Source organism: Falco biarmicus, chromosome 1 (assembly GCF_023638135.1).
Source record: "Falco biarmicus isolate bFalBia1 chromosome 1, bFalBia1.pri, whole genome shotgun sequence".
NCBI classification, from domain to species: domain Eukaryota; kingdom Metazoa; phylum Chordata; class Aves; order Falconiformes; family Falconidae; genus Falco; species Falco biarmicus.
In genome coordinates, this window is record NC_079288.1 from 5,289,477 (window position 1) to 5,315,511 (window position 26,035).

The window sequence follows — 26,035 nt, forward strand, 5'->3', positions numbered from 1 at the left end:
ATTGCAGCCCTGTTCTTGATGTGGGACTCCTTCTCAACCCTTCCACTTGTATTTTGGTGTTTAGAAAAGCGCTCCTAATATGTAGAGATCATAACACACTGCCTGAAGAGGAATTAACTGCCTTAATCTAAACAGGATTGCAATCCTACACATTTGCAAGCACGTGTACAGCAGCAACATCATGATACTAGTGTTATGACTAGCAACAGCACGTCAGTTTGTGCACAGAAATAAGGACCACTGAGTTCAGAGGAAGCTGTTACCAAGGGGAGAGAAGGCTGACATTGCCTTTAAAGCTATCTCAAGAACAGCTGAACAAGTGGGTTCTGAAACAATAAATCACAGCTTTGCTCTGATGTTCTAGGGCAAACTGTAGCCCCAACTCATGCTGCTAGTGAAACACCAAGTGCAGGGCCAACACCCCCATCCAGTTGCTGGGGGACACCACGATCTACCAGTCCCTGGAAGGACAACTACTCGCTAGGGAGAGCAGCCAGGTCTGCTAGTCCTTTCACAAGGTACTGACACTATCACAAGGGACCCTCTGGTTCCCTCAACCTGCCGAGTCTTCACTGGCTGCTAGGCTGAGGCTCAGCTGGGCTTCCCATCATACAGCCAGTAATGCCGGCATTTTGCACTTATCTCTTCAACTTACACTGTGGTGGCTGAGACCCATGAAATTGAAAACATAGGAACATGATATTAGCTTGTGGATCAGGTTATGGTTATTGTTATGACTGAGAAACCCCCTTTTAAAGGATATTTACAAGATGGTGTATACAAAGTTACTCAGAATTCAATTTTGAAATATATGTATTTTAAAACATCCCATTTGGAAAAAAACCTGCCCCCCAATTTCAATAAAAAATTCCATAACTGAAAAATAAATATTTTTTGAACAGCTGTGTTGGATTAGTGCCTTCTTTCCCCCCTTGTTTCAAAGTACTGCTGAAAACATATCAACAGTATACACTGAAGCATTGCTATTTTTGACAAAATGTCATTCTCTGACTCATGATATCTGTCATAAAGAAGCTCCTGAATTTTTTTAAATTTTTTGCTTACTTTTAATTTTAAGAAGTTGGGTTTTTCTGCCATGATTTCTACTGAATCAAGTGAGAAGGGGATGACATGGTATAGTTTTAAAGAAATGCAAATTAAGTCATTTATCACTTAAACTCCTGTTATACATTGCCAGATTTCAGCTTTCTACCATAATGGTAATCTGAAAATAATAGATAAATTTCAGCTATAGTAATTCATTGGGTATTAAACCTTTTAGAAGAACGTGAATACCACTGCCTCTATTTTATAGATGGGCAAATGGAGGCAAGGAGAGGTAGAGCATCTCATTTACTCAGCAGGCTGCAAAACAACAAGGTACAAACTCCTATGACCTGTATTACATTTATTGGGCCAGAGCTGCTCACACTTTCTGGCTGTGTGGGATATATATATTTAGTTCTTTCTGGTACCAATACAAAGCTACACAACCATGGCCTTACCCTTGTGATTAATGTGGATCTAAAAATTATGTAACTTTGTGCATGAGCAACCCATCATGAAGATTTTGCTAAATCTTTGCCTACTTTCTGAGAGAGTGCTGGAAGAGACTGCTTTGGTAGCAAACAAAAAATACCAACCATTTTTGTAACTCTGTAGTACTTGGGACTTTAAGAAAGAACAAAAGGTGAACTAACCTCAGCACTTTAAAAGTTCAATATAAAAATGCTCAAGCGTAGAAACTTGAAGATGAAGAGGGTCCTTTATAAGAGCCCAGGAACAAGAGCTGGTCTTGTAGACTGTACCAGCTGTGCTGCAAAGGACCTGAAAGCTGTTGGGTGAATTAAGGATGGAGCATGTTCCAGTCCTGTTCTGAACACCCCAAAGGGCTGCTTTGTTGTGAACGCTGAATGTCTTTGCTGTTGCGGCTTTCCATCTGACACTTCACGTTATGTCAGAGCAGGGGTTTTTTGTGTGTTTAATATATTGGTGACTATGTGTTTTAATGAAGGTGCCCTGTATTCCAGAGCTAGCAAATGCACGATGTGTTGCTGCGGTCGCCAAGATAAGTAGTAATTTTTAAATAAACAGCAGTATAAACAGTTACATAAAACTCATGTAAATTGCTGGCACATAATTTTAGACTGGCTTAAGTTATGTAACTTACTTGTGGCCAAGGGTGTTTTTTTTTTCTAATGCTCAATTCATGCACTTTAAAATAAAGGGAGAAGTTTGTTTTCACCTGTTTCTTTTCCATCTGCTATCTTTCTGTTATACTGCGCACACCTTAAACAGCTTATCAGAGAGATTGACAGACAGACAAGAAGCAAAGTGAAGGCACAAAACATCTCCTGGCCTTATTGTAGATTCATTCAGGAGCACACCTCCTGACTCAAATAAATAGCCTGAGCCACAGTAGAATTTGTCACTTCTCTTGGCATTTGTTTTTGCTTGCACTTAAATTACTCACTGAATTGCTGAGTAGATTAATTAGGCTGAGGGACATGAGTCCTGTTGCTAAGTTGATGGGGTCTACAGAATAGTGTACTGAGCTGGGATTCTGGGTTTTATTCATGTATTTGGTACTGACTTGCTATGTGACCTTGGGCAAAGCATTATGCCACTCTGGCCTTTAACCCAGACTTAAGCAACAAAGATTCTCCCTCCTTTGCTTCCTCTCCATGTCCAGGGCCTAGGCTGAAGGACACTAATCTTAGCTTGTGCTTCCAAGGGCCTCCAAACAAATAATTGCATTGTTCAATAGCTTCCTTTGAATTGTAAAGCTGAGAGCACTAACACCAGAAACCACTTCACACCATGCCTGCTGATCTTTATGAAATAATGTTAATAATTTACACTCGTAATGTCTTAGAAACTTGATTTAAGGATATTGAAAATTCATGTGAATAAAATCAGGATGAAAGTACCTAAACAAATATTTAGAAGTATAACACAAGTGAAGAGAATTGAACACTATGAAAAGAAGGAATCAGTTTGTTGGTGCAGACAGCATCACCAGCTCAGAGAACATAGTTTGCAGTATTTGGTCAGCTCCTCCTAGCTGCCTTGAACTGTTCTTTCCAGCCTGAATTAAGAAAGGAACCCAATTTTTGCAGATTTACGCTCAGGCTCTGTTCATGCCATTCTCATGTTTGGAAATTCTCCAAAGAATGATAGAAGAAAGACAAGTCATACCAGCTGTAGGGAGTACTGACAGAGATCTCAGCATAGTGCTTCCATTAGGAAAAAACAAATGTTTGGCACTGAGGAGTTCGTATTTGTTCCCATGGATTTTTTTTTTTTTGTGTGAAGGGTATAATCCATCCATAAACGCACACTAACACAGAACGCCTGGAACCAGTTGCATTCTGCTCAGTAAGTGTAGAGAGGGAAAATCTGATATGAGCCACAGCATTTACAAAAGGGACAGGTGAACTTCTAATCTGTTTGTTCGTTTTGGGACTCTGACTGGGATTTACTACAGTGTCTGAGGGACTTAGGCATATTGCCGTGCAAACACAGAAGTTAAAACAGCGTAGTCATGGCCTAGGACTAAGATTTCTAGGTACTACTAAAAACCTGAGCTCCTAACTGCTATAAATACTAACGTTCATTGTTTTGGATCTTTGGATCTTGTCTATTTCAGTTATTTCTGTAAACTTATTCAAGACTGTACGGGATCAGTAGAAGCATCAATAAGGCTGAAGAGGAATGAAAAAGATGCAGACAGCACTGTGTCCACCTGAAGTAGATAAAACACAGCTGTGTTTTAGTGTGAAAGAGCTACTGGTGATTCAGAGGCCTCTCCTCACAACAGTCAGAAGGAATAGTGCCGAGAAGAGTACCAAGAAGAGCATTCCTAGCCTATTCCTAGAGAGCACATCTTCATTTGAAACTTCTGTGGCTATAAATCTTCATGATACTCGTTTCAGAGAATTGTTTTGTATCAAATACTTTATTTGCAGTAAAGCTTCTTCCCAAACTGCCGTGGGCTCTTTGACCTTTCAAGCCTGCTGATAACTGATAATGTTAGCTAACCTTTCTTGTGGCCCTCTTTCTGGATGTTCCTTTGGCCCAGATCAGAACACTGTATTTTATGTCTTGATGTTTATGGAAAGTGTTACGACAGCAGGCTGGGTGTCAAAGACACATCTTTGCTTGATCATGATTTCACTAGTTCATCTTATAGCAAAATCTATGTTATATAAATGATTTATAAGATACTATTCTTATTGCATTGTAATAAAATTCTCATCAGGAGAAAATTAAGAAATTGACCTTTTTTTCTCAAGTATTTAATTAGTGTTTTCCTATTAGTAATTCTTTATCCATTTTTAATGAGGTCAGCTATTCCAGTACAAAAAGAAATTTTTTCCTTTCTGTTAGTGAAAATGACATCTTACTAATATTTTATAAATAACTAAGAAAATGTGCCATGTGGGTGCACATTGCCTTCCAATGTGGGCCAGTGGTTAAAAAGCTACCATGGATTATAATAACAGCCAAGATTTGGGTCTCAGCCCTGCAATGACAAACATATCCCACTCTGGCTGTAGAAAGAAAAGTGGGAGAAAATACATGTTAGAACTGTGGAAAGGAATTGGAGAATAAATGGGGTTCTTATGCAAAGGCTTCACATCCTAGAAAGGTATAACAGGCTTGGCTCTGGTTCTGCAAATTTCCACTCCCAGTGGGTATGTTTTACTCATGTAATCTGTGTAACCAAAGCTGGTGGGGAAGCTTGTGAACACAAGGAGTACTCATTTGCATGAAGCATGCATAGATTAGGCTCAGCTTCTCCCCAAAATATAATACATTAAAATCTAATTAATAATGAGCAGTTGGGAAAATGCAAACAAGTAATCTATCACACTGTATGAGACAAACCAGAACACTGACCAGCAAGCACTGTTAACAAAGAAAGTAAATACAGAAACGCTGATTCAAGTAACCCGTTCAAGGGGATTCTCCTTTGGTTCACCTGTAATATGTTTTTAAAGAGGGACTTAGCTGCACAGATATTGATGAATCATATTTAAGGCTTTTATTTCTTTACAAACTAATCCCTACAGTAACTTAAAGAGCTTTCACCTTTTCCTAGCAGTGCAGCCAGGTGTTGTAGGCAAAACGATCTTGATTTGAGGAATTTTTACTTAATTTCATTTATTGCCAATTAACACAAACTTCTGATCACTCATTCAGAGTGAGAGGAAAGAAAACATAAACAAACAAACACACATTTAAGTGAACACCTTTCCACTGCCTTTCCCAGGCTCAACTTAAGCCAAACACCTATCCCTCCCCCCTTCCTACTGTCAACTTCCCTTGTCTTCACCATGGGGTTACACTCAGCAATGGGCTTTTCCACCACATTTAGAGCTAGCCAGGAAAGTTGTGACCAGCACCTGGCAACTCCTGACCTCCCCCCACACCAGTGTCCCTTGGCTACTGAAACCTGTCATATATGCCCAACACAGCACTCAGGCGTGGGCTAAGTAGGTGCTTATGTACTAACTCATTGGGTGCTTAGACATGAGCTAATAGGGTGCTCATCTGTGAACCATCTGAGTGTGCATTAGTAAATTAAATGGGTGCTTATGCATGAACTGATTGGGTGCTCATACATAAATTGATTAGGTGTTCATGCATGAACTAATTGAACACTCATACAGGAAAATGGTAAACCCTGCAATTTATGCTCAATACATGAGGTAAGAGATTGAAGCAGATCTAAAGGCTCGATTCCAAATTTACATTCATTTATCAGTTCTGTGGGTCAGATCTAATTACTAGAACAGATTCAGATTTTGGTTGGAGAGACAAACTGACTTTGTTTTAGACCCTTTATGCTTGTAAATGGTCCAGAAAAGTTCATGATGGACCAGAGAAGACTTCAGACAAAGCGGTGAGCAGGAAAACTTTGCCATAACCCCTCTGAAGACATTCTGGTTTTGTTTAAGTCTCCAGTGAGGAAGCATTCCCAAACCCACGAATCAAAAGATCTAAATCAGGAACCTCCTCCAAGACAGAAGCTGAAGGTTTTGAGTTCCAGTCCGGCTACTGACTGTAAAAAAAGTCACCTCTTCTATGAAATACCTATGAACTGGAAGCTATAATGCTTGGCCACATGCAAATAACTTAAAAAACCATACTAATTTTGATAAGTCAAAGTAAACGTAGAAGGTAAAACAAAGTCTAAAATTCAGCAAGATATGAGCCTTTTTTCTTAGACACTAAAGGCACTTAGAAACTAGAGCCTGTATGTCTGGGTTTTCTCATAGCCATTCATCTTGAGCTGCTGTTCAAAATCCTTATAAAACACAAAGCAGAAGAATGATTGAATTGAGTAACTGGTGTCTGATCAACTACATCAGTTAAATATACTGTCACTTAATATGTGACCCATGTTCAAAGGTGTTTTAAATACATATCAAACTTAAAAAATAGAAGTTATTAATTTTTATGTTGTCCAACACATACTACAGACATTCACAGGCGTTAGAAATAGAAAGGTTTGTTTTAACATTTATACATTTCTGTACTTGCTAGGCATAAAAATAGAAGTCAAATTGCACAGTCCTGTTAGCTACGAAAATGTAATGTGCAAATAAAGTGCCCAGGAGACCTAATAAAATGCCATAAATGAACTACTGTAAAAAATATCAGACCACACCTATTCAGCAGGATAAATTCAAATGTCTTACAAAGAAATGTATTCTCTTTTTTTTTTTTTTTTTTTTTTTTAATGGAGTAAGAACTGTTTTGGGGAAAGAAAGAATGAGTTTCAAAATATACAAAGAAACTTTGAATAAGTGAAAAGGATTTCAAGATCAAGTTGAATGCAGAATGCTACTTAATTCCACAATAGACTGGAAGAAGATCAAGCAGTGACATAACTTCTACTTTAGAAAGATGCATAGGTATTAATATTAAAGCACCACATTTTCATACCTTAGATTCACTTCTACAAGCATTCATTTCCATAATCAGGGTTCTTCTAGAAATCAAAGATAACACAGACTTGCTGTCTTGGACTTTAACACTGCTATGTGCACTGTTAATTGCCACCAAAGTGGGGAAAAAAGCTGGAGATGTCATATATATATATATTTAAGGCTTTGTGCAAGCTCTGCCTATAATACTAGCTAAATCTGTCTGGAGTCAAACCTACTGTACAGTACTAGGAGGATCACTGCAGGAAGCCTGCTATGGAACAAATCCAAATTTGATCAAACATGGCAAGACAACTATTGACAAATCAAAGACATAATTACAAAACATATGGAATATGCTGTTTGTGCTCACAGGGACAAGCAGAAGCCCACGCAAAATGATGATTATTTGGTTGTAAAAGGATAACCCAATACAGAATCACAAAAAATATGTAGATAGTTTTTGTAAAATCTTTGAGGTTTTTGACACCGAAATTTTCAACTAAAAGTTTCCGTTGGCACAGTGAGATGTCAACTGAGAATCTCAAATACAGATGTTTTTTGAGCTACAGAACATATATCATACAGGTCCAACCTGGCAGGCTTCCTCGTCCCATGATCTCAGGTGCTGTTCCTTAATAAAAGGCAGCTCCATTCATCCTTTAGTTGAGACTTCCAATGGTAACACCAAATTGCACCAGCCTTTCCTGTACAAAGGCATTTGACTATAACCAACCCATATCATGCAGACATGTGATAGCAATAAACTGTGGCTACTGCATATCTAGCTAGGACCGAACCAGTGATTTAAAGACAATTTAAATTATTCTCATGCAAAAAATTCTGAAATGAACCACAAATTGCCTTGGAAGAAGGGAGGCAGGGAACGACTTTTTGTCAAAATTCAAGCAAGACTCCTTCTCCTGATCTAAGCCAACATGATTTTTTTTTTTTTTAAGAGCTACTTTGACATAGAAAAAAAAAAAAATATCTCCGTCCAACAGAAATCCTAGAAGGCAGCTGGGCAGTCCTGACAAACATGAAATATTCTGCTAAAATATCAAACTAAAAAAGGTAACAAGGGCTAAAGTGGCCTAGACGGCTTAGCATCACTATCTGGAAAATAACTTGGCATCCAATCCACAGCTACATCCAAACAGAGAGAAGATTGGCCCTGTTTGCTATATCAAACATGGCTCAGATTTTTTTCTCTCTTCCTCTCTCTTCAAACATAAATAGTTTCAGGCTCTTAAATAAATTAGCTCAGCTTTGGTTATACAAACTGTTTCATTTTTTTGCCCAAAGGGAATATCGATATTTGTTTAAAAATGGTAAATAATATATAAACGGAGATTTTCCATTGCATAGTGATCCTTTTTAGTAGGTAATGTGCTATGTCCATTCTTCTTCCTTATCCTATACTTGGGGATCACAGCATTGTTGTGTCCCAATAGACTACTTCTATTGGGAAATGGATGAAAAAAAAATTATGCTATATGAAGAGGTTTACTTGTACTTATTAAATATAAAAGCAAAATAACAATCAGGTTTAAAATGCGCAGAGAGTAAGTGGAACAAAATTACTTACCATTACTTATAATTATTTTTTTTAAAAGCCTTATGTGTGTGCCTTGTGTGGAACATGTGAACCCTAGAAAGGCTAATTAGTGAAAGACAACAGCTCTTAAAAGCCCTACAAGCACTTGCTGCTGAGCTCTGTTAGGACTGTTACTGGGAGGCAAGTGGTGCCTATCTGGATTATGTTGCTGCTAGGATTCCTTTGCATCAAGACAGTTACAACAGTGTAGCTCTAGGATAAAAATACATCATGCAGTAACAATATGGCAGTGTAACAGAACATTTTACCCTAGCTTCAACTGTGCAAGTTATTTTGTACATTAGTGTGGAATGTTTTGATTGTATTTTCAAAGATGTAAAACTAAAGCAGGTCTTAAGTACTTCCACAATGGGATGTGAAGTTTGACTTTAGGGCATGATTAGCCAAGGGCAGGGTTTTTTCTACTCAATATTACAGTGATTCTTCACATCCTTCCAAAAACTGGCTGGGGTGAGGTGTCTCTGGCTTTGACTCTTTCTCTAGCATGGAGCAGATTATTACTGTTATTATTGATTTATGTCATGCCTGTCTGCTTCCAGCCCCAAAACACTTTACTAAGTTACAATATACATAGGAATAATTTCACATCAGCCACGACCATGCTGTAGCCTTCTCTGGAGGGAAGCTGAAGGGAGCCATTAGGATGGTGCCTGCAACATTAAACAACAATCCAGGAGAGGAAGTAAAGAATACTCTGGCTCCTTAAAGCAATGGCTCAACAGAATGCAGTCACTGAACTGCCATCCAGCTGGGACACCAAAGTCAATACCCGTTCACCCTGTGTGGTTAAAATTAAATCTCCTAATGAAGTGAGATGGTTTTAGTGGTTAGAGAGTGAGTGCAAAGTATTATTCTCCTGTATTATTATTTGTAAGTTATACAGCTAACAAGGGAAAAGATCACACACAAGAAAATAGCAGACAGTTAGATAATGTTCCAAGGCCAGTTTCTAAATGACATTTGGGCAAATAAAGCTTTGGAAAAACTATGTTGAAAAAAAGATGACACAGAAAAAAGGAATTGGCAGTTTCTCACTGTTTTTAGGGAACTATGCTAACCAAACAGAAGTGATGTCAGTTTTTATCCTCTGTAATTCAGGTCCAGAGAAAAGAACAGTATGGTATTAGCTTCTGTTAATGAGCAGGTATTCCCTAAATATTGCTTTAAATGCTCCTGAATTTCAATTTTCTTAGAAAAAGAAAATAAATTATTGAGGGGAAAAAACCCCGCCCTAACAGCTAATTTTTGTCTGTGGATTAGCAAAGTGTTTAGATGGTTTTCTGGATAGGAGGTTTATATATATCACTAAAAAGATCCTCACACAATGTTATCAAGCTCTCCTTTCAGGGCTAGTAATTGCTAGCTGGTTCTAATCATTCTTGCAAGTGATCATTTGAAAGGTTCATTTTATGACCCCTCAAACTAACACAAAGAATCTCACTCCATAATGTAATAAACAATTCTACACCCAGTGCTTAATTAATTCCCGAAAGTCACCAAAAGAAGCTATTAATGATCTTTCTTTTTATCTAACCATAAATATGCAAGTCTCCTGGGATAATGGATTTAAAAAGAACATTCTGGCAAAACTAACTGTCAACTTGATAAAGCATAAAATGATCACCAATGAGAATAACTCAAAATACAACAGCAATGCTACCTAGTCTGATTAGAAAGTTAGGTCGGGTTGGATTATATTTGTCTGAATATTGTGTTTACCAAAAAGAGGACATGGTGCAAAACAGACTCAACCTAAATGAATACATAAAAGAAAGATACTACAACTTTTAAAAAAATATTTTAAAAAAATCAATTCTATTTGGGAATTTGCTTTACTGTGAAAATATCAACAGTCATTATAATTAGAGCGTGGCCAATATTTCAAGGTTGTTTAAAATATATGTATTAAAAAGAATAGGCTGATATTTTCAAGAGACCTTAAGTATTTTAGGAGCCTACGTATTGTTTTCACAAGTAAATCAGACAGTAGGAAGCCCTTAAATGAAATTTAGTTTCCTGGCAACCCAAGCTATTGCTGAAAATTAGATTTAGGCTTCTAAAGGGCTTTGATGTTTTTGAAAATCACACTTCCTGCAGCACTGCACAGCTGACTAGGTGTAATACAGTAATTTACCCTTCTACTGAGGCTATCAGGAATGGAATCACTCTGATGGCTTTACTGATGTCTGGGAGGTTGGGTTTTTTTCCTTACACTTTAAAAAAAAATTTTCCTGGACATAGCCAGTGATGACTGGAACCTCTGACCAGAAACAGGGGGGGGTAAAGAAAGACAGACTCTGCCTTTTCCAAAATAAGCTCATGCAGTCCTTTGGGAGATTGCACTTGATGCCAGCAGAGCCTGTGCACCAGCAAGTCCCACCTTCAGTAGAGCTCCCTGAGCTATTGGACCCTTGATGGACTGGGGCTTTTTGAATCTCTCCTGTTGAAGCAATCCCTGTGACACCCACACAGAGAAACATGAAATTCTCCTGCCCCACAGCACAGCCATTATGTTTTTGCTATATGTATGGAAATCCAAGTTTCAAGTACTTCTCAGATGAGTTTTTGATTATTAATACAAGGAAACAAACACAACAGGAAACGTTAAGAGAGGCACAGTGGGAAATAACCAAGAATTTTCAGGCTCCCCACCCCTTGACTCCCTTGTGCTAGGTAAAGGCGGCCTCAGATCTTCAGAACAGTGCTTTTCAGTTTCTTGACCTGTGGAAGGACTCAGGCTCCCACCGGAAGATGGACGCTGTGGACTGCTGCCCTTAACACTGAAGAACATACTGTTCCAAGCATTTTAGAAAACCTGGAAGTTCCTTTAAACAGGAAATTTTAAAATTTCTCATTTTTGTTCTAATCTTCAATAAATTTTTTTTTTTTTTAATGTTGGAATTTCCTGTGGAACAGAAATTCTGTTTTAAAACCATTTCTATTAAATGCTATTCAGATGGAAGCATTTTCCTATTCATTCCACTTTGCAACTAACTGGTGCCACCCCAAATGTATTGCTCTTCCAAGAACGATGTGGCAGCCCTGGAATAGCTAATTAGTTGGGCTGTATGATGCCTCTGCCAAAAGTTTCAGCTTCCAGAGGCATTCCTTTAAGGAATGGTGGTGTGGGTTTGGCATTTACAAGGATACACATGGTTTTGGGAGCCCACAGGCACCAAAAGTTAGCTTGTGTTTCATAACTGCTCATCTCAACCCAGTCATTGAGTCCTAACCACAGTGAGTCAAGCAAACTTCTTCAAAGCACTCATGGAGAAAGCTTTTGGTTAATTTATTTTTGTTTTTTAATAAAAACTGTCTTTGGGGAATCTTTTAAGAAAATTCCACTTCTACAGCTATTAACTGGGAAAATAATTATATTCAAACATTACTGGCATTGTAATATAATGTCTTGTAGATAAATAACTTTGTCACTTAGTCCTCAGAGTTTCTACATTGTTAAGGTAAATGAAACATGTCTAAATCCAGTACCTTTATACTTGGTCACCACAGCTGAGTTGACACTCAGAGGTTCTTGGAAGGTGACAGTGAGTGATGTACTGCTTGTTACCATGAGACAGACATTGGTTGGCGCCTCAGGGGCTCCTGGGAGAGAAGAGAAAACATCAGCTCTTCAGCACAACAAATCCTATTCAAACAATGTTTCTGAGTCTTCAAAGAACCCACTGAAAATCACCCTGCAATTGTGAGCTTTGGGTTGTAGGTGTTTGTGCTGTCTGCCTTTTGAGCATTTTAATTAGTGCCCCTGCTAACAATATCCTGCAGACACCATTTGTTTCTATCATGGTTTTTGGCTCCTTTTGGTTAAAAATATCTTCCTGCATATATGTAACCCAATAAAACAGATTCATGCTAATTATGTCAATGAAAAGCCTCTATAAATCTCTTGGGGTGGGTAGGAGGAGAGAGAAAGGACAAAAACCACAAAGAGCTAATTAAACCTTTATGGTTTCACTAACAAACTCAAATTTATCAAATAACAGAAAACAATTTTACATTACTGTGATTCAGAAATTGCAAATTCCACAAATGTTTCAGTGCAATAGTTCTAAAACCTTGTTATCAGTTGAGGCCCAAGATTTATTTTTTTTTTTAAAAAAGCTCGATTTGCAGAATATTAATCAGACTCAATTCAGAAACCAAACACAAAAAGTCATGACTTACTGCTGGGATTGATTTAAAAAAAATCATTACACATACTTACTAAATACAGGAAATACAGCAGTAGTGTATCTAACACAAGGAGCACTACATCTATCTTGAAGAAGTAATCTTAGAATACAATAAATTTGAGAAAATTATCTGTAAGTAAATTTATATAAATATGGTTGTAAAAATGTTAATGGCGATGATTGTATGTCATTGAATATGATATGGCTAAAAGATCTACAGGTGGAAAAATTCAGCCCTGTTTTACTCCTTCCCTTGGGCCCAAATTCACATTTACTTTGGGTACAGACTCATTTGTACAACTGTTTAAAAGTAACCCATTCTGTGACTACGCTGATGAAATGTTATACATGGATGCCAAAATTATGATTATGTTTTCACAGTTTTTGTGTGTAAAATGAAATTGCATTGTTTGATCAGATTTTTAGAACTCCATTCTTCTAAAACAGAATACATTTATTTTTTAAAAATCAAATTACAACAGAAAAAAGGCCAATGTTCCCATCCCTCTTTCTCCCTATTCATATATTCTTTTCTAATCATCCTGGTTTAAACTCTGAGCACATTAAATGAGATCAAGGAGTAAATGAAGAGAAATAAGCAGGACAGAATCATTAGTTCCTGAACCGAGTCTGGAGGTCTAATTTTTGGCAGCCCACTCCTTTAGGAGCAATGTGCTTGCCGCTCTCAGATTTGGTTCTCGATTGCTCTAACATCAATTTCCTTCTCACTCTTGGGAAGGCCATTTAGACATATACCTCATTTTTCCCACCCTAACATTCGTCTGCTTCATGTCAGTGGTTTGAGATCAGTTAGTGAGAGTGTCTTTGCTCAACAAAGTCAGAGTGTTCTCAGTTGTAGAGTTCTTGTCTTGGAATTTTGCAGCTATTTTCTTCTACTTACTAGCGTGCTCGTAGCCTGCCTTCATGCGCTTGTATAGCCTGTATCTCCATTCCCATGCTTTTAGTTGCTTCTCTTTGTCTGTGTTGTCTGTACCAAGGCCTTCATTCATCACTTGTGCGGACAATTCAGTAACTCGCTGCTGTGCTTCCTGGACCAATGTACTCAGATGCACTGACCTGCATTCCATGTTAAAAACTACCAAGAAAAGGGAAAAATAAGTAATTGCTTGGTAGACTTATGTGTCAAAATTCTGGCCTTATCCATACTGGTATAACACATGGAAGGTCAAATCCCTGAACACTCTTGTCTTCCGGTAGTTATCTTATCATCAAGTGGATTACAGTATGCCAATTTAGACACTTATGGATCTAGCCGCTCAAATGGGATTAATGAAATGCATAAATTGAGCAAATTTTTCTTCCAGTGTTTCTCATATGCTTAAAAATGTTTTTATTAGACTGAAATTGCATATATGTTTTAAGTTGGTGGAATATTAAACATGAATAAAATAATACAGCATTTGGTTTCTATCCAACCCCTACTTTGCTGTAATATCCTAAGCTTTCGTAGAAAAAGAGAAGGTTGTAGCAGTTATAAACACATACAATATATAAATTTCTACAAGCAAAGAGAGATCTAATTGGTAAACTTAAGAATGAGAGTTTTGTGCCCAAGAGCCATGGCTGGTATGGAATGGGTCCCTTTCCAGGTTTTCTTTGTGCCACAGCTTTGCCCATGTAATATCTAATCAGTCCACTGACAGACTGGACAGATAGCGAGCAGCTTCACACACGGAGAGTTTGTTTTTCTCCAGTGCTTAGAACAATTTAATTTGACATTTAGCAGTTCAGATTGTCTGTATGAACTACTGCATGCTACATAAAGGTGAAAATGAAGATCACATAGTTTACAAACTAAGATAGGTTTGATTTTAGCACAAAGTCCTCAAGACTGCCCTAAACCAGCTCCTCAATTATCAAGTGAAATGGGGTGAATCGATTCCTTTTTTTCAGAAATGCTCTTAGCCTGAAACTGTTCAAACTATTTGCAGTTTAGAAAATAGGACTCATAAAGGTGTTTAATCTGAAAAGAAATGCAACCACTGATCTGACATTCAATATGCAGGAAATAATGTACACGAGCAGAAAATCTGAAATCACAGAAAATAACTTGCAGAAGAACTCTGAGACAGCCTTAATTTAAAAGGCCCCTATTTACCAAAAACACTGCCACAGCACAAGCAGCTACAATGATGGGGAGTTGCTGTGTAGGGACAGCCAGGTCCCCCCAGCTCTGACAGGTTTTTGACATCAAAACACCACATGAACAAAGATGTCTGCGCACACGAATGTCTTATTCCTAAACTGGAATCTTAGTATTATGGGACAAATCAGATTGGAAAGGACCTTCTCTAGTCCAACGTTCTTATTCAAAACAGGGTCAGATATAAGGTCAGACCAAGTTACTGAGGGCACTACCAGCCTGGTCTTGAGAACGTCCCAGGATGGAGGCTTTACAACTCTAGGCAACCTGTTCTACTGCTTTACTGTCCTTATGGTGAAAAAGGTGTTTGTTTTATCCTCTGAACCTCTCGTTTTAACTTTTGCTCTCTCTTATATCACAACCGAAGTTTAGTGGAGTCTAAGAATAACCCTGCATACTAATGTGAAAAGTGCCATGGGATCTTTAAAGCCACAGGAGGAGAGCAAATAATTACTCAACGCCTCTGACATCCAAAAGGTTGTTTTTGAAGAATGTTTGTCTCTAAGACTTTGCTTTCAGAAGCTGGCTTGAAGCCATCCTTCTTGAAGTTTGATCATCCTTCATATGGACATCAGAGACATATGGCTAGGCTTACTGGAATCTGCTGGTATCTTCAGAACTGCCCATTTACTGGGAGGCCAAAGGCGATACGATTTCCTGGATCCATGCCTGCAATAAGCATATAACACATCTGATAGCACAACAGGACTGAGGAAGGAGTTTTTATGTGCCAGAACTTCAGGTGATTGAGAAATGGCATTGGTTCAAGTTCTTGCTAAGGATCTGGCTCTATCTGCTCAATCAATATTCTGATCCACAATTGTCAGGTCTTGGAAATGTGTCCAATTAGCCACAGGAAATTTTAATCTTACTTTTATTTGGGTTCACACGAAGAAGCCAAGCCAAACCATGAGTATATGATGAATAAGGGTAACTGAAAAGATAATGCAGTGGACTTTGCCTCTTCCCCAACTAAATTAATATTTTAAATGCTGTACTCTATGATCTTTCTTATTTTGTGTTTAAGAGATGTTGGGTTCCTGTTAAGATTTACACTGTCTGAACTCCACACAGAAATGAAGATCATAGTTTTACTTTCTATTGTTTTATCTGCTGCTGTATCTTAGGCAGAAATGCAGGTGATACAGATGGAAGTTATCTATCCTCCAGATCCTCTCTTCTACATTGTTAGTTTAGGGCCTATAATGAGATTTCAGTTTGATCACTACAGCTAGTATGGTAGAAAAGCAAGAGTTTTCTCTGTAGGAAGCTTTCTGTGTGCACTTGGAATGGGGAATTCCTCTACCTTGCAGTCTCCCAGATCTGTGCATCTGTTCTATACACTTCCAATCAGATTAAGAGATGTTTGTGTCCTGTCGCAAAATTGGGGTGAGTTAGAATTTTCATCAAAATCCCCTCCCCTCCCACTTAGCCTGGGGAAGTCTTGTTCAACTGCCCACCACAGAGAAATAAAAATGCTCCCACTGGGTGCTGGATCATGTTTTTGCAGCCCTGAGATCATACAAACAGAAAAGACGGGTTAAATACAGAAAGCAAAGCAGAAAGACTAGAGAGAATAGAAAGTGACTGTTATCAGTTCCACAAGAATGAAGCCACATACAAAGATGCTGTAAACCTTTGTTCTGAGTGCTGAAAATAACATTTTGCCTTTTGCTCTCAACTAGCAACAGTAAAACCTTAAGGTAAAAAAAATGCAAACCAAACAATCATTTGCTTTTTATTGAGAATACTTTATCCATTATTTCAATTAGAAAAACTAAAAATCAAGATAAGTGAAGTGGAAATTTGGTGGGTATATTTTGAAATGGAAATGAGGTGGTTATATATTCATATTCTCTGTGTTCATAGGCATGTTTGCATTAATTACAGGAAATGAATACTAATTTATGATTGCCCCTGCTCGCCATCAGACTGCATTTATTTACAGATGAGGTCAATGAAAAATTAGTTTAGTCTTTTTTACTGCTGTTTAGAACACTCAAGACTGTGTTTTCCTCTAGATTTGTCATGGTTAATGAATGTTGCTTCAGCAGTCAATCATGTACTCTAAATGCTGTCACACTTTTTTTTAAAGCCTCAGTCATGAACCATGACAGAAAAATAAACAAATAAATATAAAACTAAAAAACTCTTTTCACTGAGCAGCTACACTATGCAAAAATCTCCAGGGAAGGTTAAAGGAGGCCAGAATAAATGATAAGTGCTGTGGACATAGAAAAGCAATAAAGGTGTACCAACACTGAGGGTCTGGCAAAAAAACTTAACACACACATGCACACACACTCTCCAGTGAAAAAACTGGCAATGTTAGTAGCCTCAAGGTGCAATTTCCTGGAGCACCGAGATTGACATGCCAGCACTAAATGTTGTTAATTTAACTAACTTCAAATTAATGGCAGAGTCTGCAGTGGCCGAACCCCTCAAACACAGTCTCATTATAGCCTTGCTGGGAATGTCCTAAATATAGGCATTGACAGTTTAAAACAAATTCGCATACATTGGTGTATTTTTAGACACAAGTAAGGCGTCAGAGTTTGTGTCATGGTATACAGTTGATTAATTGGGTTGGTAAGTCACCCTCCAACCCACAAATTGTGCATAAAAATGCCCACGGAGGAATACAAAGGAGTTTTATAACTACAATATGTAGTTACAAGCAATATTGGTATTCCAGTAAAGCAAGGAGGTCTGTTTTGTGTTTAGAGTTTCTCTGGTTCTGTAGAACTTTGAAATTCTCACTTAAGTGAGGAGTCTGTGGGTAATGGAAATGATAGATTTCAACACAACCTGTCTCCTGAAGGCAGCATAGTCAAAATCAAAAGGATAATCAAAATAAACCAAAGTCTAGACAGCCTATCGTCCTTTCATTTTTGATGACAAACTCCGTATTTCAGACCACGATCTTTGAATCACTCAGTTCCTGTTTCCGTATTTTTAAAGATTTTTTTCTCTGTATTGATATTAACTCAACTGCCCCAGTGTTAATCACCAACCTGATTCATCACTTGCTGTATCTGACATGAAGAACAAAAAAGATCCACTGAGCATGCATTCAACAAGCAGATATTGCTGCAAATGTCCTCCAGCACTGTGGCACTGTTGTTGGTATAATCATCTTTATGATAAAACCAGGGAGTTTTTCTTTGTACCTAATTTCCAAAACCAACAGCAAATCTAATCTCCTTTATTAGACAATTATCTCAGAGAATTCAGTTTTGGTTCTTTACTTACAGTGTGGGCTTTCCTTTGCCCCAACATGTAGAAGGGTCCTAGCAATAGGGACGTTGTTTGTCAAAATGGCAATATCCAAAGGAGTCAGTCCCTCACTGTTCGGTGTGTTCAGGTCCAGTTCCTCCAGTGTGTATTGGTAAAGAAGAATCTGAACAGCATCCAGATCTTGCTGTTCTACGGCCTCAAAAATAGCTTCATTGCACTGGAAATTCTGTGTATCAATAAAGAAAAAAATTCAGTAAAACTTTTCACATGTCAGCGTTTTAGAAATATATTGAGAAAAATCATTTTTGTGAGATTGCTCCAAAAATATTCATCTCCAGCCCCAGCTTAGGTTCAGGTAGTAACATGGAAATTTCATGGAAATTAAGGTCTGTGGGAAGATTCAAGTAAGATTCAAACTCATACAAAACAAACCCATACTTATTAGACATCTGTCCTGTAATCAAACAACATGAAGGACATTACAAGTTTTCAGCGTGAAAGTGGATGAAAGTGATTTTGGCAGAGTCTTGGACTATTGATTTTTTCAAACTCAAAATTTTATATAAAAATATATAAACTCAGGTGACCAAAATCCAAATCAAACAAGCTATTCTGGAGAAAATCCTTCACAGCTCCGGTGTGAGCTAGTAATCGGTACTGTTCATTCAAACACTTCAGTCATTTCTAGGTGCTCATAGTTTTGCATTTAACTTCTAATTAGAAGCAGCTTTGAAATGTAAGGTCCTTAAATAAAGAAGTAGAAATGAGACTGAAAAAATTGACTATCTAGTGTGCATGTCCAGAAAGTGATGTGTCTGAATGGCAGAGAACACAAGCAGACAAAACCAAGAACATACATGGCACTGACTTTCGAGCAGGGAGGACCACCGAACCTTTTCCTTACCGATGTCAAGGAGATAAATGAATGCTATAATACAAAAGAAACCCATCGTTTCTTAACTGAGCTGGGGAGAAGCAGGTGCAGGAGAATAGCATGGCCTGCAGGGCTCTGTTATGAGAACATCCTTCTGGAGCCTACAGTGATGACGTTATTTGCCAAGATTCTTTAAATTCTCTCCCAGTGTCCCATTGCCATCATTACCCAATAGGTTTTTTTCCCTCTTAAGAATGAATTAGTAGAAGCAAAAGCCCAGCTAAACAAGGAGGGCTCAGCGTGTGGTCACATAAAGGAACTGAGATCTATTTAGACATGTTGTGCCAATAGGCATACTAAAGAAGTGGATACATAAGAGGGCAAGCGATCCAGCTACATGATGTAAAGTAGCTTCCTGTGTCCTGAAACCCACCTGGAGGAAACACAGAAAATTCTTATAAGATAATGTATTCTTTATGATATAATATTGAATTGAAACTGTTCTCTACTGTGATTAGAAATTAGCATTTCAGCCACACCAAAACTTACATTTCTTTTTTTAAATTGGTGAAGTTTAATTTAGCACATCTCTGTCCAAGTTTTGCTGTCAGTAAAACAACACTTTCTGAAAGACCACTTATCTGGTGGAATGTCTTTTGTCTCCTCCTAAAACACATGAACTAATGGTTTGCAAGCAGTTCTGAAAACTAGAGTCCACAGCTACACCTTGGGATTCGATCAGTCCTACAGGGTTTGTTTTTTTTCAGTTGTGCTTGAAGTTAAAAGTGTCTTCAGAAATTCTCAGGCCTTACAGAGAGCTTCTGGTCTACTGTTTTGCATGTGAAGTCTTGGTGCCTCACTAAGAAATTGCAAAGATGATGTTATTTTAAAGTTTTAATGTGGACCCCACCTATGCTGAATATTAGGGATCAGCAGAACAAGACAACAGATACACATAAGATGACCTTTACCCAAAACTGTCAATATAGAAAAATGAGTTATGTTAGATGACTATCTAAGGATGAGGTGAACTATGTATGCAGCAATAAAGCAAATCTAGGAGTGCAGTGCCAATTTGGAAATCTGCTTTTTAGACAGAAGCATAAAAGATAGCTCATGCTGGAGAAATATTTTTTCTGTAGATTTCTATGCAGAATAAAAGACACTACTTAAACAAGTGCTTCACCGAAATGGGTCTCTATCCAATTCTTGCTTTCAGATTCTTCTCTAGATAGTAAGATTCAGATTCATTTTGTTATCAAATACTTAGATCATACTTCCGTGTTAGGTGTAAGAGAAAACTATCAGAAAAAGGAACAGTTGAATGGTAAGCAGCTAGATTTATTATTCTTTATCCACTGCTCTATTCAAGGCAAAAAAATCTGTCTTTCAGGGCACATACTGTCATTAGAGAGGGTACATCTCCAGAAAATTTTAGAAAAAAAGGCCAACACATGTTTCTTTTATCATAAGATAAAACTTAAAAATGACAGAACTTTTTACTGCAATGCAGCAATATTTCTTTTCATTCCAGTAGCTACACATATCTGCTGTATTGCTTATATAACACCACCTTATCCTGAAATCAGAGAACCTACGCTTATTCTAGGGTCTTGTCCCTATTCTGAAGGGATGAAGGGCTCTAGCTAGAAACGAAAATAATTTTAATTGATTTTAATTAAATTTTTTATTTAAAAAAATATTAAAATTACATTATTAAAAATATTTTAATTAATGGTATGATTCTGATACATGCGATACATCATCAAATTTCACTCAAGACAATGGCATGCATTTAAAAGCTGCACATCACTGTACTATGCATTCAAAATTAACATAAATTGATCATTGATGTTCCACCTAGAGGGAAAAAACCCCAAAACTGTGCTCCTTCATTCTTTGAAACTTCATTATTATGAATGCAGAACTGTGAACTGATAGACTGTTTTGTTTCATATAAATTAGAAATGCAACATATATTTACCAGTTCTTCAAAACTATTTATCAACATTCTAAAAAGCATTAATTTCATCACAATTTAAAACCATTTAAAATTCTTTTTCTCCTGATTTTGGAACTTTCTCTATAGTGTTGTTTATGTAAATAAAGGGTAATTATGCTTCAGAAGCATCTGCATTTTGATCCAGTCAGAGAACAAGCAAAATGGTATTACTCTTGTAATTACTTATAGTTAGGAAAACCTACTTATTTAACAGTAAATTCATAAAGAGCTTACTAACAAAGGGAACTGAAGTAAATTGAATGACTATTAGTTTCCATTTCTTTTAGTTAAGTTCGTTTTGGGAAACACTGGCTAAGAATCTGACAGCTGAACAAAAGGTACAGCTTGTGAGACTACTCAATGACAGGCTTGTGGTGCTCGCTTAAGGACAGGAAACTATGTATTTCTTGGTTCACATTTCCACTTCTGTGGCACAGGGTACACATACAGTTTTCCCATTTTTTTGAAATCAGAATAGTAATTTTTTTAAAATCTGTTTTATGTGTGTGCATAAAAGTTAAACGAGTTAGCATTTGTAGAGTGCTACCCTAAGTGGTCAATACCATTATTTGGCTTTAATTCCAGTTTTGTGTGAAACTCAATAAATCTTGTAATACGTCTCAGGAGTTTCTTGTGTTATATAAAACAAAAAACCCCAACCCTGTTACATAAAAATAATAAAAAAAAGATGGCTAACTCCAGTATTACAGCTGAAATTAACCCAATGAAATGGCTGACAAAAGCATTTAGCCCTTTTCAAATATATATACACACACACTTTAACAACAGATTTTACCTACCTGAGTGATTATTGTAGAATTATTTTAAAACTTTTGATTTGAATTGTTATTTTTGGATTCAGTTATCAAGATTTAGACCTGCCTAGATGCCTTTGAAAATGCATCTTTGGATTTTTGCTTGCCAAATGAAATACCTGAAGTATTTGTGAAATTTTGGTGTTAAGTTGCTGAACAGAATCTAAGCGCATGCTTAAGTTAATTCCTCATAAACACTTGCCAGCTAATCTGTTGGCTCAGGTTCACCAAAAGGAGAAAAGTAAAAGCAAATTTCTATTTCTTTATTTCATTAGAAAACTGATTGAAAAAGCTATGCTGATTTAAACAAGAAACAGAGCATCAATTTTAGAAGGTACTTCATCCAATCCAAAGAATTATGAGACCAAATTGCAAATATCACGTTTTCCAAATGAACAATTTGGACACAAGAAACAGGCTGAAATATGTTGGCAGGTCTCGTGACTTCAGGGTATAAATACATGGGAACCGCATATGGGCTTTCTAACTGGGCATGTATGCATCCCTCATCCACGTAGCTGTGCACATCTAACCATGCTATGGTGAAACAGCAAAAACATCTACCTCATTTTCAACCATGCCAGTAAATTGCCCCATTTGGAATGTGCATCGAGGCTAGATCTCCAAGTCCAGAAAAGTGTTCTATATACCTGAACAATTTTCCCCAACTATGTTTTCATACAGAAAACAGACATATATTTGAAGATTATATAGTTTTCTGCAAAAAGTTCGTCATATTATATGTAAAAGACTCTCTGGTATTGCAGCATGATTCAGACATCTTCAGCCCACGGGTAAGAAATACAAATAGGGGTAAGACATAGTACATTTTAGACCCCATGTCCTTAATTTTTTACACCCCATGTCCTTAATTTTAGTCCAGCTGGTATTGCCACAAATACTAATGAAAGCCTTCTAATTTCTTGGCTTCTTTTACATTTACTAGATTACTTTCTCCTGCTCTGAAAAGACAAAACCATTGGATTCAAAGAGAAACTGAATCACATTTACAAGTGATCAGGTAAAGTTTAGGGGCAGTTTTTACATTGCTTTTTCCTTGACGCAGTCCTGCAGCCTCTAATCATTAGCTAGACAGCTGTGCTATGTGATTAATTTATTTAGGTGTTGCTCTGATGCACAAATGTATATACTGAAAAGGACTACAGTATTGCTTTGCAGTAAGTAATAACCATGTTCCAGTAAGTGATTCAGTGCTGGAGTGTTTAGAAATGCAATCTTATGTAGCTTAATTAAAATGAAGTGCCCCTTTCAAGATATTTGCTCCAGGTTTGACTGAAAAAGTCCACTATGTGCTACTGGAGTTGGAAAAAACGTTAAAGCAGTTTCTCCAAAGACTTGTTTTGATAAACATGAGTTCAAGAATAAAGCTATTTTGGGACATTGCTATGTCTGCAGCAAGACAACAATTTACTGAATGGAAAGTGTTTCACAGCAAGAGAGAATGGAAAGAAAAGTCTTCACTAGCCAAAGCCGAAAGAAAACAATTTCTAACAAATGTTGCTCACTTGTCTGGAGACATGATTTTAGCTATTGACTTAGCTCTGTAGCACAGAAACTCAGTGATTAGAAAATACATCAGCTAGAAACTTGAGCTGGAGTATTTCCACTCTTTCACTGATGGATTCCTTGCTATTTATTTCTAGGGAAAACTGTGAAAAAAACCCGGGCAGAATGGATAGAATGGAATCCAAAGCATTTTGAGTTCAGTGGGAGCCTGACTGTTGTGGACACCAGCTCAGACCCCAGATGGGTAATACTGAGAGGTACCTATGCTCACTGTAGGTCAGCAGTGACAAGAGTCATGCTATTCCCATGACAGCATAGTAGGTTGGGGAAAACAAAAGTAACACAAGTCTATATCCCATTAAACTACCATCCACATCACAACATAAAATCAAGACTCCTAATTAAGATTACTAATTGCACAGGAAGTCCCACCACCTGACTGAAAGGGAAGACAAAGTGAGATTTTAAGTAGTTAGCTCTGTGAATAGCAGAGGATTTGAGCCACAAAAGCAATATGCTGCTCCTCAATCTTTGGGCTATTCTCATTTGCAATTTCTCTTCTCATTAGTTAAGTATGACAAAAGGCCCCATATTTGAAGAAGTGTGTAATTTGAAGTGTATATTTCAATAAGCACTGGTCAGAAGATATCTAACAGACAGGCATTCATTCAGTCTACATGTCAGTCTGCTCTGGCATGGTCCCCAGCTCTAGTTTATCCTTCTCTCTCACTCACCTCGCCATACACAAGCTTGCAATTGAAAAAGAAAAGGCAAGAAAAGATAGTGGCTAAAAAATTCATCTTAAGAATCTTTTCCTACAGTTCATACTTAGAGACCCAAATTCAAATGATCCCTACAAACTGAAAGCATCTGGAAACCCACTACCTCAGAAGCGCGGTTGTTGGCTACTATGCTAAGGTTATTCTCCACTATCGGGCTCCGATTTGGTTTCAGGCTTCTCCTGTAAATCAAAATGTATTGGCTGTGGCAGAGCTGAGAGGAAGGAGCCATGATCCCCTGCTTCCTTCAGGTCATAGTCTTTCTTCACAGGAGAGGGACAACAGTCTCTTGACTTTCTAATGCACTGAAGCTACATTTCAGCTTAGCTCTTCCATGGGGCATGCATGGATCCTCTGAGTTCAAGAAGAGAGTGATCCTAGGGGATAGGGTCATTGAATTGATTTAAAAATTATTTTCAATTATTGCATTGATTCATATAATTCCAGTGTGCTTTTTCTTCTGACTAAGTGTAATATTATCTGGCTCAACAATATTTAGCGTTTAGTCCTGCATTGCACTAAGCATCTGCCTTAGTGCAACAATGGTTCCAAGAGGTGTCTCCTGGCGCATTCACAGACACTTATAAGTCATGGCTCTTCAGAAGAGGAGAGGAACTCTTTCCTTCAAAATAATTCAGAGAAGCTGAGGGATGTGTCTGTTCTTCCTACTTGTGGAAAAATGGGAATTCATGTTTTTTTGGCAGTATCAACAGCAAGTTCATCTTCCTCCAGCAAAGATAAAAGATTCTGTGTGCACTGAACTTACACTGTGCCATTACTTCAGCAACACAGTCCATTCTTCAAAATGTATGTGCTGGAGGTTGTGTAACTTCACCAGCACTGGCATAAATAGGAGCACTTGTGAGTGTTAAGTCCAGCAGGTGCTGATACACTTTCCTGTACTGGCACTAGATTGCCCAGCTGTATTCTGTGACTAGGGTAGGGAATCCAGGCCAGACTGCTTCATGCGTGATCTCCTTTTTCCATGATCTTCTCTAGCGATCATCAGCACAGTCTGTGAACAACCTTGTATTTATCTGTCACAGCATGTAAGTTCCACTTGCACTGTTTGGAAAAAAAGATGACTTTAATAGTCATCTTCAGTTTTCTTAAAATACTTATTTCCTTTAAAAGAAGCACTTGTGTATATGTATTTAATCCACATTTTGTCACATTAATGGCAAGTTAAGATCTTATTCCTAAAATAAAGCATTATCACTTGAGTAAGGTAGCTTTTCTTCAGCCTTCAAGAAGGTCTGACTTTATTTTGACACAGGATCATAAATGGTAAGCCTGGGAAGAATGTACAGCACTGGTCAGGGAACAAAGTGAGATGATGAAAATTGACAGATTAAAAGCAAAACGATTAAGGAGATTAATAGGACAGTAAACTGGCAATTTGATAAATATCAAGTAATTACCATTGAAGTCTTGCGGAGACTGAGCCGGTCAGATCGAGCTCTGAAATATGCTTCGTCAAAGGATGTATGACTCCCCTTAAGCTTCTCTGACAGGTTCCGATACAACCGCTTTGCAGCATTTGGAGAGGATGGCACGCTGTTCTTTTTAGTCTGAAGGAGACTTAAGTTATGCATTTGCTGTGTCATTTTCAGCTAGTAGTTTCTAGAAGAAAAACAACAGCTGTTTAACAGCGTTTTGCTACGCGAATGTTATTGATTAGAACTGTATCATTGAAATGCACATTGCAAGGCTTCTGTGGCAAAATTCACTTTCACACACACAGTTTTTAAACACTCAGAAGCATTTTTTTGAGTTTGTTCCATGGCAAATTGCTTTTTATGGAATTAGTCCCATGGATATCTATGGGGAGGATGAATAAAGGATAGAAAAATAAACCAGACCATTTCAGAACTATTCTCTAATTTGTATAAGA

The 26,035-nt window shown here is 37.6% G+C and overlaps 1 protein-coding gene across 1 annotated transcript in view; it reads right to left on the minus strand.

Moving 5' to 3' along the window:
* ANKFN1 (ankyrin repeat and fibronectin type III domain containing 1) overlaps positions 1-25,748 on the minus strand; it is a 62,295-nt gene extending 36,547 nt beyond the window's left edge. Inside the window, exons 1-4 of the mRNA XM_056360757.1 lie at positions 25,563-25,748; positions 18,160-18,370; positions 13,645-13,839; positions 12,043-12,156 (exon numbers count right to left, since the gene is read on the minus strand). Of these exons, the coding sequence (XP_056216732.1) occupies positions 12,043-12,156; positions 13,645-13,839; positions 18,160-18,370; positions 25,563-25,748 (706 nt within the window). The remainder of the gene's footprint in view (positions 1-12,042; positions 12,157-13,644; positions 13,840-18,159; positions 18,371-25,562) is intronic.
* Positions 25,749-26,035: the final 287 nt, after the last annotated feature.